This window comes from Cherax quadricarinatus, chromosome 58 (assembly GCF_038502225.1).
Source record: "Cherax quadricarinatus isolate ZL_2023a chromosome 58, ASM3850222v1, whole genome shotgun sequence".
Lineage (NCBI taxonomy): Eukaryota > Metazoa > Arthropoda > Malacostraca > Decapoda > Parastacidae > Cherax > Cherax quadricarinatus.
The window spans coordinates 4,472,753-4,493,616 of record NC_091349.1 but is presented as its reverse complement, the minus strand read 5'-3'; the positions used below and the strand labels follow the sequence as shown (position 1 = coordinate 4,493,616).

The window sequence follows — 20,864 nt, the reverse complement described above, 5'->3', positions numbered from 1 at the left end:
CAAAAAGATTAGGTGATGAAAGATTGGATATCAGATTGGAGGGAGAGAGTATGGAGGAGGTGAATGTATTCAGATATTTGGGAGTGGACGTGTCAGCAGATGGGTCTATGAAAGATGAGGTGAATCATAGAATTGATGAGGGAAAAGGGTGAGTGGTGCCCTTAGGAGTCTGTGGAGACAAAGAACTTTGTCCTTGGAGGCAAAGAGGGGAATGTATGAGAGTATAGTTTTACCAACGCTCTTATATGGGTGTGAAGCATGGGTGATGAATGTTGCAGCGAGGAGAAGGCTGGAGGCAGTGGAGATGTCATGTCTGAGGGCAATGTGTGGTGTGAATATAATGCAGAGAATTCGTAGTTCGGAAGTTAGGAGGAGGTGCGGGATTACCAAAACTGTTGTCCAGAGGGCTGAGAAAGGGTTGTTGAGGTGGTTCGGACATGTAGAGAGAATGGAGCGAAACAGAATGACTTCAAGAGTGTATCAGTCTGTAGTGGAAGGAAGGCGGGGCAGGGGTCGGCCTAGGAAAGGTTGGAGGGAGGGGGTAAAGGAGGTTTTGTGTGTGAGGGGCTTGGACTTCCAGCAGGCATGCGTGAGCGTGTTTGATAGGAGTGAATGGAGACAAATGGTTTTTAATACTTGACGTGCTGTTGGAGTGTGAGCAAAGTAACATTTATGAAGGGGTTCAGGGAAACCGGCAGGCCGGACTTGAGTCCTGGAGATGGGAAGTACAGTGCCTGCACTCTGAAGGAGGGGTGTTAATGTTGCAGTTTAAAAACTGGAGTGTAAAGCACCCTTCTGGCAAGACAGTGATGGAGTGAATGATGGTGAAAGTTTTTCTTTTTCGGGCCACCCTGCCTTGGTGGGAATCGGCCAGTATGATAATAATAATAAAAATTACTTTGTATGATACTTTGTATAACTGTATGTGTACCTCTACCTAAATAAACTTATTTACTTGCTTGATATTATTATAATTATTATGATTATTATTATAGTGAGTCAAAGTTCCCGCGGTGTGACGTCATGCGCTCAACATACAACTCTGGGTAGCAGCTGGACGGTCACTACCTAGTGTTCATGTTACTAATATTTTCTCATTTAAACCACTCTAATTCCCCACTTTGATGGAACCCCAGTTTAGATATCATGTCAGTAAACGTTCTCAGTGGCGAGGTTTAACGTTTGGGTGGTGAGTTTAGGTGTAAATAATGGTGAGAGTTGAGGAAGGTGGAGGTGGGGCTGCGCGGTCCGTGTTGGAGTAAGAATGGACAACTGGCAATAGTGTTGGTGGAGGTGGTGGTGCAAAGTGTGGTGATTTACTCCTTTTTTACGTGGTGTGAGCTGGGAAAATGGCTTCCTCCGACTTCGTAACGGAGGTGGAGGTGCAGCCGGAGATCCAGGAGGTTGAAATAGAAGCCATACCGGTGGATATGCCCGTAGAATCGATAGAAACTTACGACGGGGAGCCTATCATAGCCCTCCAACAATTGCCCGAACCAGGACGGGAAGAAATTATTTTCCAAACCCAGGAGGAGGTTGTGGGGGAACAGGAAATTCCCTACGAAATCCCAGTGCCAGTGGACAATGACGTATGTGTGGAATCCTCGCCAGGACCGTCTAAAAAGCATAAAAAAGGACAGAAACGTAGACGGGAACTGGATGAGTTCACCACCATCGCCAGTGTGGGACAAAAGTGGGAGCAAAAGCAGGTGCAGATCAAGACTTTAGAGGGGGAATTCTCCGTCACCATGTGGTCTTCCGGTGTAGACGAAGGTAAGACTTAACAATCCCATCAGACACTGAGACTTGTTGAAGGAGTCAGCGGTGGCACAAGTCTCCTGTCTTAAGATTATCTTCTTTCTTGGCCGTCGGAGCCTTTGTCTTGCTGGGCAAAAGATCGATAAGGCCGTGTTGCTGGGGCAATAGTGGGCTGTTAGCCTCGAGTTTGTTATATTAGGTTGTGTTGTGGCTGGGGTTGGAGGGTTTGTTTTTGTTGTGGTGTCCGCCATGAAGGCCTGGGCGCAGCCATGTTAAATATGGCACCGAAATATGGCGGAGGACCAACAATGGCGGCCAGCCGCCATTTTCAGCCACAGGGGAGTGCTCGCTCTCGCTATTTTACACCATTTACCATGCATGCCTATACTCCTTTACCCCCGGGGTGACGTTTTCTCCCACCTGCTGGCCTATTTGTAATTTCTAGCCATTTATGGAGTTGAGAAACACGGAGGAAGACAATAGGAAGGATGATAGTGGAGGAGGAGGCAGGGAGGTCGACCTTGGATCTCGTCCAACGGTGCCACATCTATCATTATCTTCACTACATTACTTTCCCACGGTATATACATCTCTCCATGTGTATACATATATCATTACTATATACATATATTTGCATCATTAATTAAATCTTTATTTTGTGGATTACTCATCATGCATTATGATGTACAGGTAAATTTCCTCATTAATCCGTGCATTCAAAAGACCTTAAATGATTAACTCCATAACTAAGTTATATTTTTCCTTATTTATCCTCCTACCTAACCAAATTAACTCTTAAATGTTCCCAAACGAATTACTTTTATGTAATGGGTGATATTGAAAATAAATGATGAAAGTTCAGTGTTTGTTGATGTACTATTAAAAATTATCTTTTTTTAATAAATAGCTCTAACACTCAGCTACTGAGTGTTAAAGGTGGAATTTTGTTATTTTTTATTGATTCGTGTACAAAAAGATAATAGAAAATATAGAGATAATGAAATTTGTTTTCAGCGAATATTAATGAGATGGGTTCTATATTTCATTTTTTTTTTTTTTGGTATTTAAAAGTAAGTTTATGCAGGTACAATTACACAATCTTTGGTTGATTACAATTGTTTTACTTAGGATAGCACCCAAAAAAATCAATGACTTGTATCCATTAAGTTTATTTAGGTAGTTACACAAGTAGAGTTATTCCAGTTTTAGGTGATTACTATGATCATACAGAGTAACATGTATCAATTAGGTAGGATAAACCCCTTAAAATAAGTCTGTGACATTTCCATTGTTGTCCTTGTAATATTAATAGCAGCCTATCTAAAAGAGACAGTAGAAATCAGTCATGATTATAACTATAAAAATTAATAGAACTAAGTGAGTCAGCTGTGTGAAAATCAGTTGCAATAAAAAGAGGTGCAGTAAGACTAAGGTGAACTGAGTCATTTATGTGGAAATAAGCCATTTTGTCTGACTTTTTGGGGTTATCCTAGGTAATCTACACACATTGCCATGTATGATAATTTATGTAACTGTATTTTTTTGTGTACCTGTACCTAAATAAACTTGCATCAACATTAAATATAGAAAACCAGCTTAATAAGTTTTTCTAGGCACAGGTACACAAGTACTATAATCATACATAGTGTAAATTACGTAGAATAACCCATAAAAGTCTCTCTACTTTCATTCATTTGGTACTTTAAGCTCTCTTCCTGAGCAATCGATTAATTATTGCATTTTTTAGTGTTAAGATAGGCTTAAGTTTGCCCGAAGTGCTCTGCATACTAAGGGAGTTTCTGTGTGCACACCTAAATGTTACCTACCTCTGTACAAACATTATATCATGATTAAATAAAGAATCTTTAATGTTCAGACCTTGGCATTTTCATGCAATCTGTTCCACTCCTTTATTGCTGTATAATAAATGGTGTTTGAGGCCTGACCACCAACTGTAGGTACTACAAAATTGTATTGACTTTCCCCTAACACCATACTGGTTTTAGTTCCCAACCTTGATAAAATTTGCAGGTAAGATATTCTGGACACTACTTGTGAACAATATTACAGTGGAACCTTGGTTTTCGTCTTTAATTCATTCTGGAGAGTCTGATGAAAACCGAATTCGACGAAAACTGAAGCAATATTTCCCATAAGAAATAGTGCAAATCCAATTAATCCGTTTCAGACACCCAAAAATATTAACAAAAAATACATTTTATAGAGAATAACTCTAGTTTTACATACAGAAAACAATGAGAAATAAATATAAAGCACTAATGAAATGGATAAATGAACATTTAAATCACTTTTACCTTTATTGAAGACTTGCTGGTATATGGAAGACGGTGAGGAGGAGAGGTTATCTCTTCCACCATAACTACCACCCTCTACCCCCCATCTACCACCATCACTACCCCCTCTACCACCATCAGTACCACCATCACTACCCCCTCTACCACCATCCCTACCACCCTCTACCACCATCCCTACCACCCTCTACCACCATCCCTACCACCCTCTACCACCATCCCTACCACCCTCTACCACCATCACAACCACTACCACCCTCTACCACCATTGAATTCTGTCGTGTTTCTCGCTTTCTTTGGCCCCATGGTGGCTTATCTAGCAGTTGCGCTCAATAAACAATACAAAAAACAATGGATTATTACGAAATGTTTCATGTGAATGCACAAGGTAATGTTCACTTGACGAGAAACAAAGTCAAACTGACTTAGAACGCATGTGTGGGATGCTTTGTGTGCGTGCGGGCAGACTGACATGGCTGGTACGGCGGACGAAAACTGAGGTGATGAATGAAAACTGGGACAATATTTTGACAAAAAAAAAGTAATTGAAAACCGAATTCGACGAAAACCAGGGCAAATGAAAACCGAAGTTCCACTTTATATACATTTTGGTCCCTGAGTACCTGTTTAAAACTAGCTTGACCCAAACTATCTAAATATATTAGATGTTTTGTTATACTACAGGATATATATGCTGAGGGGTGTATTTCTCAGACTGTGCGTGTGTGTGTATGCGTGTGCGCGTGTGTGCGCGTGCATGCGTGTGTGTGTGTACTCGCCTATTTGTGGTTGCAGGGGTCGAGTCAGCTCCTGGCCCCGCCTCTTCACTGACAGTGTGTGTGTGTGTGTGTGTGTGTGTGTGTGTGTGTGTGTGTGTGTGTGTACTCACCTAGTTGTATTCACCTAGTTGAGGTTGCAGGGGTCGAGTCCAAGCTCCTGGCCCTGCCTCTTCACTGGTCGCCACTAGGTCACTCTCCCTAAACCATGAGCTTTATCGTACCTCTGCTTAAAGCTATGTATGGATCCTACCTCCACTACATCTCTTCCCAAACTATTCCACTTCCTGACTACTCTGTGGCTGAAGAAATACTTCCTAACATCCCTGTGATTCATCTGTGTCTTCAGCTTCCAACTGTGTCCCCTTGTTGCTGTGTCCAGTCTCTGGAACATCTTGTCTTTGTCCACCTTGTCAATTCCTCTCAGTATTTTGTAAGTCGTTATCATGTCCCCCCTCTCTCTCCTGTCCTCCAGTGTCGTCAGGTTGATTTCCCTTAACCTCTCCTTGTAGGACATACTTCTTAGCTCTGGGACTAGTCTTGTGACAAACCTTTGCACTTTTTCTAGTTTCTTTACATGCTTGGCTAGGTGTGGGTTCCAAACTGGTGCCGCATACTCCAATATGGGCCTAACGTACATGGTGTACAGGGTCCTGAACGACTCCTTATTAAGATGTCGGAATGCTGTTCTGAGGTTTGCCAGGCGCCCATATGCTGCAGCAGTTATTTGGTTGATGTGCGCTTCAGGAGATGTGCCTGGTGTTATACTCACCCCAAGATCTTTTTCCTTGAGTGAGGTTTGTAGTCTCTGGCCCCCTAGACTGTACTCCGTCTGCGGTCTCTTTGCCCTTCCCCAATCTTCATGACTTTGCACTTGGTGGGATTGAACTCCAGGAGCCAATTGCTGGACCAGGTCTGCAGCCTGTCCAGATCCCTTTGTAGTTCTGCCTGGTCTTCGATCGAGTGAATTCTTCTCAACTTCACGTCATCTGCAAACAGAGACACCTCAGAGTCTATTCCTTCCGTCATGTCGTTGTGTGTGTGTGTGTGTGTGTGTGTGTGTGTGTGTGTGTGTGTGTGTGTGTGTGTGTGTGTGTGTGTGTGTGTGTGTGTGTGTGTGTGTGTGTGTGTGTGTACACTCGCCTAATTGTACTTACCTAATTGTGGTTGCAGGGGTCGAGACTCGGCTCCTGGCCCTGCCTCTTCACTTATCACTACTAGGTCCTCTCTCTGCTTCCTGAGCTTTGTCATACCTTGTCTTAAAGCTATGTATGGTTCCTGCCTCCACTATGTCACTTGCTAGGTTTTCCACTTCCTGACTAATCTGTGACTGAAGAAATACAGTGGACCCTCGACCAACGGCTTCAGTCCGTTCCAGAGAGCTAGCCTTTAGTCAGATTAGCTGTTAGTCGAATTAGTTTTCCCCATAAGAAATAATGGAAATCCAATTAATCCGTTGCAGACAGCCAAAAGTGTTAAAAACAAAATAATTTTTTCTACATGAAATATACATTTCCCTACACAGAAAACAATGAGACATGCCCAATACATACATAAATAAATACTAAAATGACACTTACCTTTATTGAAAAGTATTGTTGAGTGATGAGACTTTTTTTCTTGAACACTGGGATTGTCACAGTGATACATGAGTAAAGGCTTCACTTGCAATCCCCACTAGCATTACAACAAAACATGAGAGTTAGCCTGTCTTTCATAGGTTTGTGTCCTGGGAGTGCCTTTTCCTCCTGAATAATGTAGGTCCTGTTTGGCATTTTCTTCCAGAACAGGACTGTTTCATCACAATTAAACACTTGTTGGGGTTGGAATTTTTCAGCTTCACCATGCCTTATCACACTGTGTATGATACTACAATTCTTAAATCTCTCAAACCAACCTTTGCTGGCCTTAAATTCACCAATATGAGCACTAGTTCCAGGCATTTTTTTCTGTTCACCTGGGTGTTAGTCGACTGGTTTGGGTTACTAGTCGACTGGTTTGGGTCGCATCCTTGGGGACAAGATTAAGAACCCTAATGGAAATAAGTTAGACAGTCCTCGATGATGCACTGACTTTCTTGGGTTATCCTGGGTGGCTAACTCTCTGGGGTTAATTGTTTCTCGGTATCCTCGATCAGCCACACCAACAACAGTCTCTCCACATCCTCAAGTAGTACAGCTGACCATGGTGCAGCAGCAGCTGAAGGTAGTGCAGCAGCAGCAGCTGACCGTGGTATGATAGTATTTCTCACCCTGTTTACCACAGGGTTAGCACTAGAAGCCTTCTTGGGGCCCATGGTGGCTTATTTAGCAGTTACAAGCACTAAATTCACTGGAATAATACAAAATATATCGCAGGTACATGTGGAATCGACCGCAACAGCTTGTAAACATTGGCACACTTAGTCTTGGAGTGGCTGGGCCCGCTCAGGCTGAGCTCCGGCCTCATGGACACGTTTAGGACGAAAGCTGTTGATGAGTTTTTCACCATGGGTAGAGTCAATATTTTTACGCCAAAGAGCGCTGTTAGATGAATTGGGCGTTAGTCGATGCCGCTGTTGGTCAGGGATCCACTGTACTTCCTAACATCCCTGGGACTTGTCTAAGTCTTCAGCTTCCAAGTGTGACCCCTTGTTTCTGTGTCCCCTCTCTGGAACAGCCTGTATCTGTCCACCTCATCTATTCCATGCAGTATCTTGTATGTCATTATCATGTCTCCCCTGACCCTTCTATCCTCCAGTGTTGTCAGTCCAATTTCCCTCAACCTTTCATCATAGGACATTCCCCTGAGCTCTGGAACTAGCCTTGTTGCAAACCTTTGTACTTTGTCTAACTTCTTGACGTGCTTGATCAGGTGTGGGTTCCAAACTGGTGCTGCATACTCCAGTTTGGGCCCGACGTACACAGTGTACAGTGTCTTGAACGATTCCTTATTAAGGTATCGGAACGCTATTCTCAGGTTTGCCAGGCGCCCATATGCTGCAGCAGTTATCTGGTTGATATGTGCCTCTGGAGATGTGCTTGGTGTTATGGTCACCCCAAGATCTTTCTCCTTGAGTGAGGTTTGCAGTCTTTGTCCACCTAGCCTATGCTCTGTCTGCGGTCTTCTTTGCCCTTCCCCAATCTTCATGACAATCTTTGGCAAAGTCATGACATAAATTTGTCAGCTAGGAAAGTACCAGTGACATAAATTTATTCCAAAATTCTAGGACCTCCAGAATGGTCTTGATTGGCCTGGTTAGACCTACACCATAAGAAACAAGGGTGCATTGTAGGTGTGCACAGTAATAATAATAATAATAATAATAATAATAATAATAATAATAATAATAATAATCTACAAGTACATGATACAGCTCATACAGACCTCGCTGACATCAGTGACATACTGTATAGATAGCCCCTTGTTATACAGAGCATTTTAGGAAAATCAGATTAATTTTGTCCCCAGGATGTGACCCACACCAGTTGGCTAACACCCAGGTGCCTATTTTACTGCTAGATGAACATTGACAGCAGGTGTCTTGAGTAAACATGCCCCAATGGTTCCACCTGTACTGGGGATCGAACCACAAACTTCAGTGTATGAGTTGAGTGCATTACCAACCGAGCACTGTACTTGCCTATTTGTAGTTGTAGGGGTCAGCTCACAGCTAGTGGCCCTGGCCAGTAAATACCATTTACATTAGTCATTGAGCAATAAATATAAGTGAAATATGATATGATAACAGATATACTGTAGTTATAAAACACATGATCTATAAAAATAATTAGGAAAAGCTGGAAAAAATCATTAAAAAAAAAACTGGCATCTTCATGTGGCAAGGACTCATGTTGCCATAACAGTGTCATGAATGCCTCATTCCAACCATAATTTCTTCATAAGAGCTAATCAGATCTCACTCATTTATTTCTTATTATATTTCTAAAATCAGGGAGAATTTTTTGGTAGGTAAAAAAATTTTTATTTATTTTTTTTTTTCAAAATTGCCAGCACTGAGAGCACATTAATTGTAGACCCTTTGGCAGGTTAAGAGTTAACAGTAGAGATGTCTTGCAGACTAGTGGCTTTTTCAACGCAATGCTTAGTACTAATAAAATAGTGTGGGGGGCTGTATCACTTGTAGCCGTTGAAAAACTACGGACTGTACACTATACCCAGACTTAATAATAATAATATAATACATGTACTATCTTTATTTCTACAAGTACATGTACAAGGTATACAGGCCTAGCTGACATCAATGACATATGTACTACTGTACTGTATTGAAAGCCGCTTGTTATGTAGAGCATTTCGGGCAAAATAAGTCAGTTTTGTTCCAGGATATGACCCACACCAGTCGACTAACTCCCAGGTACCCATTTTAAACTGATGGGTGAACAGGGACAGCAGGTGTCTTATGGAAACATGTCCCTAATGTTTTACAGCCTCACCAGAGGAGATTCGAACTCTGGACCTCAGTGTGTGAGCTGAGTGCGCTAGCAATCGATTCAATCGATTTTTTAGATGTTTTGTGCATACAGTAGTGTCAGAATTTTCAAGTAGCAATAAAATCGTGTTCTCTGAGGTTGTGTTGCAAGAGTGTCTAGAGAACTGAAAGCTCTTCCTAGGATCAAACTGGCCTGTTACCTGGCAATAGATATCTGAGAGTCAAGCAAATGTTGTGGCTTGTATCCTAGGGTGGAGGATGTTTATAGGACGTCAGTGAAAATTCAGATGACTATTCAGATGAGCTACCCCTCTGAGGTAGCTCATCTGAATAGTCATCCTTGTCTTCATCCTCATTACCTTCCATTCTTCACGTGGTATATGACACCTTTTGGTTTAGTACTTCCCTGTGACTAAAATACCATAATAATAATACTAATAATAGAAATTGGTATTGTTTGGTATTACTGTATTTTAAAAACTATTATTTTTGTGGAATAGATAGTTTTCTAGTTTGTCTTTCTGTCTTGAAGACTGACAGGTTAAATTAATACAGTTTTTGTAATTTTCAGATGATCTCAGTAATCCAGAGCCAGATCCAGACTATACAGAGTATATGGCTGGTTCTAACAAGAAGTTGGCGGGTATACCTGGAGTTGACCTCTCCGACCCTAAACAACTAGCAGAATTTGCCAAGATAAAGCCAAAGAAATCTAGCAGTGATGACATTGCTAGAACAATTGCCTGTCCACACAAGGTTTGTATAGTTTGTGTTAAATCGTAACCTTGTTCTAAATCTCAAAGATTCTGTGCTTTTTATGTATTGTAAATATACAACAACATATAACTTTTAGTAGGTTGGTAGACAGCAACCACCCAGGGAAGTACTACCGTCCTGCCAGATGACTGTGAAACAAAAACCTGTAACTGTTTTGCATGATGGTAGGATTGCTGGTTTCTTTTTCTGTCTCATAAACACGCTAAGATAACAGGGATATCTTGCTACTCCTACTTACACTTTGGTCACACTTCACAGACACGCACATGCATATATATATATACATACATCTAGGTTTTTCTCCTTTTTCTAAATAGCTCTTGTTCTTTTTTATTTCTTCTATTGTCCATGGGGAAGTGGAAAAGAATCTTTCCTCCGTAAGCCATGCGTGTCGTATGAGGCGACTAAAATGCCGGGAGCAATGGGCTAGTAACCCCTTCTCCTGTATACAATTACTAAAAAAGAGAAGAAGAAAAACTTTATAAAACTGGGTTGCTTAAATGTGCGTGGATGTAGTGCGGATGACAAGAAACAGATGATTGCTGATGTTATGAATGAAAAGAAGTTGGATGTCCTGGCCCTAAGCGAAACAAAGCTGAAGGGGGTAGGAGAGTTTCAGTGGGGGGAAATAAATGGGATTAAATCTGGAGTATCTGAGAGAGTTAGAGCAAAGGAAGGGGTAGCAGTAATGTTAAATGATCAGTTATGGAAGGAGAAAAGAGAATATGAATGTGTAAATTCAAGAATTATGTGGATTAAAGTAAAGGTTGGATGCGAGAAGTGGGTCATAATAAGCGTGTATGCACCTGGAGAAGAGAGGAATGCAGAGGAGAGAGAGAGATTTTGGGAGATGTTAAGTGAATGTATAGGAGCCTTTGAACCAAGTGAGAGAGTAATTGTGGTAGGGGACTTGAATGCTAAAGTAGGAGAAACTTTTAGAGAGGGTGTGGTAGGTAAGTTTGGGGTGCCAGGTGTAAATGATAATGGGAGCCCTTTGATTGAACTTTGTATAGAAAGGGGTTTAGTTATAGGTAATACATATTTTAAGAAAAAGAGGATAAATAAGTATACACGATATGATGTAGGGCGAAATGACAGTAGTTTGTTGGATTATGTATTGGTAGATAAAAGACTGTTGAGTAGACTTCAGGATGTACATGTTTATAGAGGGGCCACAGATATATCAGATCACTTTCTAGTTGTAGCTACACTGAGAGTAAAAGGTAGATGGGATACAAGGAGAATAGAAGCATCAGGGAAGAGAGAGGTGAAGGTTTATAAACTAAAAGAGGAGGCAGTTAGGGTAAGATATAAACAGCTATTGGAGGATAGATGGGCTAATGAGAGCATAGGCAATGGGGTCGAAGAGGTATGGGGTAGGTTTAAAAATGTAGTGTTAGAGTGTTCAGCAGAAGTTTGTGGTTACAGGAAAGTGGGTGCAGGAGGGAAGAGGAGCGATTGGTGGAATGATGATGTAAAGAGAGTAGTAAGGGAGAAAAAGTTAGCATATGAGAAGTTTTTACAAAGTAGAAGTGATGCAAGGAGGGAAGAGTATATGGAGAAAAAGAGAGAGGTTAAGAGAGTGGTGAAGCAATGTAAAAAGAGAGCAAATGAGAGAGTGGGTGAGATGTTATCAACAAATTTTGTTGAAAATAAGAAAAAGTTTTGGAGTGAGATTAACAAGTTAAGAAAGCCTAGAGAACAAATTGATTTGTCAGTTAAAAATAGGAGAGGAGAGTTATTAAATGGAGAGTTAGAGGTATTGGGAAGATGGAAGGAATATTTTGAGGAATTGTTAAATGTTGATGAAGATAGGGAAGCTGTGATTTCGTGTATAGGGCAAGGAGGAATAACATCTTGTAGGAGTGAGGAAGAGCCAGTTGTGAGTGTGGGGGAAGTTCGTGAGGCAGTAGGTAAAATGAAAGGGGGTAAGGCAGCCGGGATTGATGGGATAAAGATAGAAATGTTAAAAGCAGGTGGGGATATAGTTTTGGAGTGGTTGGTGCAATTATTTAATAAATGTATGGAAGAGGGTAAGGTACCTAGGGATTGGCAGAGAGCATGCATAGTTCCTTTGTATAAAGGCAAAGGGGATAAAAGAGAGTGCAAAAATTATAGGGGGATAAGTCTGTTGAGTGTACCTGGTAAAGTGTATGGTAGAGTTATAATTGAAAGAATTAAGAGTAAGACGGAGAATAGGATAGCAGATGAACAAGGAGGCTTTAGGAAAGGTAGGGGGTGTGTGGACCAGGTGTTTACAGTGAAACATATAAGTGAACAGTATTTAGATAAGGCTAAAGAGGTCTTTGTGGCATTTATGGATTTGGAAAAGGCGTATGACAGGGTGGATAGGGGGGCAATGTGGCAGATGTTGCAAGTGTATGGTGTAGGAGGTAGGTTACTGAAAGCAGTGAAGAGTTTTTACGAGGATAGTGAGGCTCAAGTTAGAGTATGTAGGAAAGAGGGAAATTTTTTCCCAGTAAAAGTAGGCCTTAGACAAGGATGTGTGATGTCACCGTGGTTGTTTAATATATTTATAGATGGGGTTGTAAGAGAAGTAAATGCGAGGGTCTTGGCAAGAGGCGTGGAGTTAAAAGATAAAGAATCACACACAAAGTGGGAGTTGTCACAGCTGCTCTTTGCTGATGACACTGTGCTCTTGGGAGAGTCTGAAGAGAAGTTGCAGAGATTGGTGGATGAATTTGGTAGGGTGTGCAAAAGAAGAAAATTAAAGGTGAATACAGGAAAGAGTAAGGTTATGAGGATAACAAAAAGATTAGGTGATGAAAGATTGAATATCAGATTGGAGGGAGAGAGTATGGAGGAGGTGAACGTATTCAGATATTTGGGAGTGGACGTGTCAGCGGATGGGTCTATGAAAGATGAGGTGAATCATAGAATTGATGAGGGAAAAAGAGTGAGTGGTGCACTTAGGAGTCTGTGGAGACAAAGAACTTTGTCCTTGGAGGCAAAGAGGGGAATGTATGAGAGTATAGTTTTACCAACGCTCTTATATGGGTGTGAAGCGTGGGTGATGAATGTTGCAGCGAGGAGAAGGCTGGAGGCAGTGGAGATGTCATGTCTGAGGGCAATGTGTGGTGTGAATATAATGCAGAGAATTCGTAGTTTGGAAGTTAGGAGGAGGTGCGGGATTACCAAAACTGTTGTCCAGAGGGCTGAGGAAGGGTTGTTGAGGTGGTTCGGACATGTAGAGAGAATGGAGCGAAACAGAATGACTTCAAGAGTGTATCAGTCTGTAGTGGAAGGAAGGCGGGGTAGGGGTCGGCCTAGGAAGGGTTGGAGGGAGGGGGTAAAGGAGGTTTTGTGTGCGAGGGGCTTGGACTTCCAGCAGGCATGCGTGAGCGTCTTTGATAGGAGTGAATGGAGACAAATGGTTTTTAATACTTGACGTGCTGTTGGAGTGTGAGCAAAGTAACATTTATGAAGGGATTCAGGGAAACCGGCAGGCCGGACTTGAGTTCTGGAGATGGGAAGTACAGTGCCTGCACTCTGAAGGAGGGGTGTTAATGTTGCAGTTTTAAAAACTGTAGTGTAAAGCACCCTTCTGGCAAGACAGTGATGGAGTGAATGATGGTGAAAGTTTTTCTTTTTCGGGCCACCCTGCCTTGGTGGGAATCGGCCGGTGTGATAATAAATAAAAAATATAACTTTTATGTGGTTTCTATTAGAACACTTTTTTAACTGGGGGATGCATGCACTCCCTGGGGTGAATTGAGCATTTGGTAAACAAATATTATATTAACTCCCAGAGCTGTCACTTCAAGTACACGTACTTGATACCCTTGTCATTTTCATTACTACTTACCACTCTTGTGAGCATAACCAAATACATTATAAGAACCACCTCAGCAGTCAGTATGACATGCGCCTGGCACTCAACCACTCTTTGTCTCTTCAAATTGCTCATGAGTAAAATGCAAAACTAGATGTCTCACTCAGCTGTTTATTTTTTCTGCTAAGACTAAGTAATTCCCATGTTTGTTAACTTCAGCCAAATGGAGAATTTATTTTTATTCATTTAATATGGTGTATTTTGGATGTTAATTTTTGTTTTCAATTAAAAATTTGATGAGATGGGGTGCTTGGGTTGGGATGAATTTGGTTTGAAGGTGTACAAGCTATTAAAAGATGGCTGAAGACCATTTATGTCATCTGTCCATCTGATAAAGCTACATGCTACTTTTTGCTACCAGTTGCCATGTAATATCCAGCTATGTACTTTTATCCTTATAGACTGCAACTTGTAAAGATCCCCTGCCTGTACTGACATAACACTGTAAATATTGTACTTGAAATATTCTATTTGGTATGTACGTCGATTTTTGGCTAGATCATTTTTCAGTTTGCCAGACATCCCACTAGCTGTGGCTCATCCACTGTGTAGGTAAGTGTAATGTCAGTAAAGTTCATTTGTTTATAATTTCTTATTGTAATAATGTATATAAATGTGTTTTTCTTCCACCAGGGTTGCAATAAGATGTTTCGTGACAACTCTGCCATGCGAAAACACTTACACACTCATGGCCCTAGGGTACACGTATGTGCAGAATGTGGTAAAGCTTTTGTCGAATCTTCGAAACTCAAAAGGCATCAGCTTGTTCACACTGGAGAAAAGCCTTTTCAAGTAAATACACTCATGGTAGTTTATGTGGTATATATCTCTTGAAACTTGTTTCATTGCTGAACAAGTGGGTTTAGTTTTAAATTTTCTCACTGACACAATTTTTATTTTTCAGTGTACGTTTGAGGGCTGTGGCAAGAGGTTTTCATTGGATTTCAATCTCCGAACTCATGTACGAATTCACACGGGAGATCGACCTTATGTTTGTCCATTTGATGGATGTAATAAGAAATTTGCTCAGAGTACCAACCTTAAATCACATATCCTCACTCATGCCAAAGCGAAGTAAGTTTTCCAGAGTGTTGTAAATTAAAAAATGTGAAAAGTGTAAACAATGTGTACCGTGTAATGCCAGTGAACTAGCAGATTATGCTCGAGTGTGTCTCACTTTATGCAGAAGATATGTTCCATGTCATGGAACAGTTATTCCAAATACTGTAATAAAAATCATTACCCTGTTTTGTGAAATGTACCAATTGAATATGGTGACTTTACTGTATAATACATATGGAATTACCAATAGAAATGGGAGTTTGCATAACTCAGTTGTATAATGTGAACCCAGAGGAAGCAAGGGAAGCCTGTATTGGGTGTTGGTAGCCAATGCTGTGATTAATTTTTTTGTAATCATTATCTAATGCATTTTAGTACTCCTATTTTGCATTACTTAAACTACCTTCTCAGTCTCCTCTGTGTCATTATCAAGAGAACAATGGGATTAGTATCAATATATTTGTTAATAGGACTTGAGTCCTGGAGGTGGAGAGTACATTGCCTGCACTTGGAAAGAGGGGTGGGAATGTTGTCATTTGAATTGAGATGTCTGTGCACTTTTGGCATAACAACTTTTGAATATGGTGATTGAATGTTTTTGGGTCACCCTGCCTTATCGGGAAATAGCTGTTGTGGTTAAAAAACTCTTAATTATATCATTGTACAGGTGGGCCCCACTTATATTGCAGATTAGATTCTGGGCTGCTGCTGTAAAATGAAAATCGCTGTAAAGTGAAACAGCCTTTTTTTCACTTTCATGTACCTCTCTCTCCTCCGCTCCAATGAGTACATGTTCAAGACTTGCAGGCGTTCCCAGTAGTTTAGGTGCTTTACTGGCTCAATGTAGGCCGTAAACGATCTCTGTATTTGTTCCAGCTCCGATATTTCTCCTGCCCTGAACGGGGCCGTCAACACTGAGCAATATTCTAAGTGAGGGAGCACTAGCGATTTGAAGAGTATCACCATTGGCATTGTTTCCCTTGTTTTTGAAAGTTCTCAATACCCACCCAGTCATTTTCCTGGCTGTCGTGATCTTTGTCTTGTTTAAAGACCATAACAAGACAAAGATCACGACAGCCAGGAAGATGACTGGGTGGGTATTGAGAACTTTCAAAACAAGGGAAACAATGCCGATGGTGACACTCTTCAAATCGCTAGTGCTCCCTCACTTAGAATATTGCTCAGTGCTGACAGCCCCATTCGGGGCAGGAGAAATATCGGAGCTGGAACAAATACAGAGATCGTTTACGGCTCACATTGAGCCAGTAAAGCACCTAAACTACTGGGAATGCCTGCAGGTCTTGAACATGTACTCATTGGAGTGGAGGAGAGAGAGGTACATGATAATATATACCTGGAAGGTACTTGAGGGCTTGGTCCCAAATCTGCACACTGCCATAACAACATACTGGAGTGAGAGATATGGGAGGAAGTGTAAAATATGTAAACCCAGCGAGGAGCAGGGGTGCGGTGGGGACAATAAGGGAACACTGTATCAACATCTGGGGTCCCAGACTTTTCAACATCTTACCAGAAGATATCAGAAACACTGCTGGAATAAGTGTTGAAGCCTTCAAGAGGAAACTAGACAAGTATCTTCACCAGGTGCCAGATCAACCAGGCTGTGATGGATATGTGGGGCAGCGGCCCTCCAGCAGCAACAGCCTGGTTGACCAGGCAAGCCTGGCCCGTGGCCGGGCTCAGAGAGTAGATATACTCTTGAAATTCTTCAAAGGTATATCAAAGGTACATAAAAAAGCCTGATAACATATTTACACTATCATATATTAAGTGAGCAAGGCCTAAAAAAAAAGCATATACAGCACACACATTACCTTAAAATATTTTTGTCCTTAGTTGATAGTGAGTGGTGAATATATTTATTGTAGGAAGTCTGAATAAGTGAATGGGTATAATTGAAAACTGCAGCATTAGTGGAATGCTATAAAGCATACCAGAGGTCCCCACTGTAAATCTTAGAAATCATTTAGACAGGGAATAGTTGTAATTTAGCTTGTTTTGCTTCTGACACACTAAGAGATGGACCCACACAACCTGGGAAGGCCTGGTCTGGAACAGCTCAACAGGGGTCTTGACAGAGGAAGCTGTCATCAGGTCAACTTCAGGTAGACCTGGGGACTCCATAGACTTGTCTTCCTCTCATATGTCACATTAGGAAGTTAGCAAAAAATCGCCATAGGACAGGACTAGCAGTGACTATGTGCACCCTGTGTATAGGAAGTGTCCAGGACTGCTATTTGCTAACAGTGTTATATACACTAGGTTCTCTCCTCTGAGCAATAAACATTGCTGTTTGCAAGGGGGGAAGGCAACAGTCTAGACCTTCCTTCACATCAGTGACTTACTAGAAAAGCTCCATATAAATAATGTGCCTTATTATTATTACTCTTATTCTACACAATTTATTTTTATAGTTTATAAAATATTTTCAACATAAATTGTGTACTGTGCTTTTAATTTACTGTTATTATTTTTTTATTAACACATCAGCTGTTTCCCACCAAAGCAGGATGGCCCAAAAAAAGAAAAACTTTCATCATCATTCACTCCATCACTGTCTTGCCAGAGGCATGCTTACACTACAGTTATAAAACTGCAACATTAACACCCCTCCCTCAGAGTGCTGGCACTGTACTTCCCATCTCCAAGAATCAGGTCTGGCCTGCCAGTTTCCCTGAATCCCTTCATAAATGTTACCTTCCTTACACTCCAACACGCTCACGCATGCTTGCTGGAAGTCCAAGCCCCTTGCACACAAAACCTCCTTTACCCACTCCCTCCAACTTTTCCTAGGCTGACCCCTATCCCGTCTTCCCTCCACTACAGATTTATACACTCTTGAAGTCATTCTATTTCGTTCCATCCTCTCTGTATGTCCAAACCATCTCGGTAACCCCTCCTCAGCCCTCTGGATAATAGTTTTAGTAATCCCACACTTCCTCCTAATCTCCAAACTAGATTTTATGCATTATATTCACACCACACATTGCCCTCAGACACGACATCTCCACTACCTCCAACCTTCTCCTTGTTGCAACCCTTGCAACCCATGCCTCACACCCATACAAGAGCATTGGTATAACATTCCCCTCTTTGCTTTTGTGGATAAATTTACTATTAATGTTTAATTATTACTATCATCATTATATGTATAAATTCAAATTCACTATCACAAACTATATTTTCAGGTGTATAACAACATTTGCACTCGTAACCCATCCCAAGTTTGAATACTATCTATACACCATATTATTATTAGTATTTCATTGACATTGCTGATTTTTTTTTTTGTGTGTTTATGATTACATCATTTATGATGCTTGGTGTCTTTGCTATTAATACTAAGTTCCTATATAGAATATAACTTCAAGAAAATATTTAACCTGATCTCTACTGAGTACAGTGGAACCTCAAAAATCGAACTGCTCCCAACACAACCAATTATGTAAGTGTATTTTTGTAAGTGCTTTTATAAGTGTATTTTTGAGGGTCTGAAATGGACTAATCTAATTTACATTATTCCTGATGGGAATAAATTCATTCGGTAAAGGCACTCGAACAGCCTTCTGGACCGAAGAAAGTTCGATATTTGAGGTTCCACTGTACGTTATTATCTAGACTGAATATTTTATAAACTTGAAAATTGTGTTTTGTTCAAATGCTGTGCATACTCTGGGCTTTGCAACAGTTACTGTACTCTTCAAAATCTGTTCAATATTTGTTCTACTGTAAATAATTTTTGTGTGTGAGCTTGTTAAAGTATTTCTTCACACTCGGGCCAAACACTTCATTGACCCACTCAGTGAAAATTTGCCTCGTGACCCATGCCTTATTGAGTGAGGCGAAACGAAGGGTTGTCAGTATTTGACATGCTGTTGTATTAGCAAGGTAATATCTATGAAGTGAGATAGGGAAAACTGTTATCTGGACTTGACCTCTGGACATGAGAAGTACAGTGTCTACACTTTGAAGGATGGGTAGGGATGTAATTTTTCAGAGGGCAATATATGATATCCTTACACTTCTAAAATAACAAAGAATGAGTGATGATTAATGTTGCCTTGTTTGGGTGACCCTGCATTGATGAGAAATGGCCAGTGTGTTATGAAAAATGGTTACATAGTGTGTTTCCTTTCTGCAGAAACAACATGCGAGCAGCTGCCAGTACAACCCCACAATATGAAGCCGAGTATAACTCAACCCAGCAGTACGTGCAGGTTGAGATGCCCTCACCAGACGACCAACAGTTTGTTATTTACACCAGCTAATTTCTGTGTAAAATTTATTGGTGTGCTCGAGAGACATTTAACTGGTAGTGCACAAGTGTATTTTCTATGCGAAGTGACTTTTTAAGATTCCGGTGGATTTAAACTTGTGTGAGACATTGTAAATGAACATTTTACAAATGAATGCAGTGATATGTTAACAAGTGCATTATAATGATTTTGTTTACTGTAAATTATATACATAAAACTTTAGTAAGGTAGTCCAATCAGTGTTTTGGAAACTACAGTACTAAATAAATACTGATGAATTTTTTTTGTAGTTTTAAGTTACTTTCACCAGAAAATATAAAATTATTATTCAAAAGTTACACACAATTATAGCGGAGCTGTATAAGTTTTGAAATGAAACTGAAACAGAGGAGGGGCAGAGGATCATGCTCGAGAGGGAAATGATATAGAGCAAACTTTAAGGTGTTGTCTGGGATGTCGACTAGATTCCCGAATCTACTCAGTAAGTGTGTATAGTTGTGTTACTAATGACAAATTAATATTTTTCTTTTGTGCCACTGCAATCTGTCAGCTGTTAATTTCAATTTTCACAAATTTTTATTTTTTTTTTGCTAAGCAGATTTTATATATTAATCATTTATATACAGTACACATATTTTATCATGGTGCAGCAGCAGCTGTATGGAGTGAGGCTGAGTATCTAGTGGAATGTTAGTTTTCTTTTTTTCACATATCTTTTATTGAAAGACACAAAAGAAAATCTTCTGAATGTAAAAAAAAAAAATCCATTGGAGTACTCTTATTTATCTAGATTAAAATTTTTCAGCAGAATACTGCACATGAAATGTTCAGTAGCACCAAGTTCAAATGATTATGTAAATAAAATGCCACATAAGATAAAATCTTAGACCATTTCACTAAATAAGCCTCTTCAAGACCACAACCAACATGCGATGCTTTTTTTGCTGCATTGTAAAACAGTGTTTGTAAAATACATTCTGTATGTGGTGTTGTATTTACATACAACATAGGAATTTTTATGTAGGTGAAGTATTTATTTAGATGATTTATTTATTTTTTACTATATTATGATTGTAGTTTGGAGTAGAGGTGGAGCTTTTGCACTATTAACTTTCAGGCATTTTTGTATTCTGAAAGAATATAAATTATATTTGTAACAGCTGGTTATTGATTATGGCTTGCAGCAAAGTCATTTTTTTTTTCAAGTGTACTGAAGGGGCCTCCCTCATATACAATGTTTATTTTCAGTGTTCCACATTTTTGTTGGCTTTCAATTTAGCCGTTGTCCCACCCACCGGTGACTATTGCCAGCAGGTGGAACATAATGAATGGTGGCTGAAATTGAAGCCAACAAAAACATAGAACACTGAAAAGGTGCTGTATATGTGGGTCCCTCCTGTACATAGTGAAGCTGCTAGCAGTCCTCGTAAGGTACTGCTCACTGGTTCTCTCTCTACCTCTGTTAGAGAAGCATAAACTGTTGAAAAATGTAGTACAAAAATTATTTTTTTTTAAGATATTTACATTTATATTGGGGAAGAATAAAACAGTAAAACTTTCAAATAGGTTTAGTTATCTTTCTTATTGCTAATTGGTATTAAAAACTGAAATTCAGGT

General features: G+C 40.4%; 1 protein-coding gene across 1 annotated transcript; it reads left to right on the top strand.

Moving 5' to 3' along the window:
• Nucleotides 1-1,247: 1,247 nt before the first annotated feature.
• On the top strand, nt 1,248-20,061 carry LOC128698109 (transcriptional repressor protein YY1). Its single transcript, XM_070097551.1, has 5 exons — nt 1,248-1,773; nt 9,850-10,034; nt 14,542-14,700; nt 14,813-14,982; nt 19,133-20,061. Exons 1-5 carry the CDS (start codon nt 1,350-1,352, stop codon nt 19,257-19,259), a joined length of 1,065 nt encoding a protein of 354 aa, XP_069953652.1. The 5' UTR covers nt 1,248-1,349; the 3' UTR covers nt 19,260-20,061.
• Nucleotides 20,062-20,864: the final 803 nt, after the last annotated feature.

Bases quoted from the DNA above. Each gene is read 5' to 3' on its own strand.
- LOC128698109 (XM_070097551.1), top strand. From the start codon at position 1,350: ATGGCTTCCTCCGACTTCGTAACGGAGGTGGAGGTGCAGCCGGAGATC. The intron at 10,035-14,541 runs GTTTGTATAGTT...TTCTTCCACCAG, and splicing joins CAATTGCCTGTCCACACAAG to GGTTGCAATAAGATGTTTCG. The intron at 14,983-19,132 runs GTAAGTTTTCCA...TCCTTTCTGCAG, and splicing joins CTCACTCATGCCAAAGCGAA to AAACAACATGCGAGCAGCTG.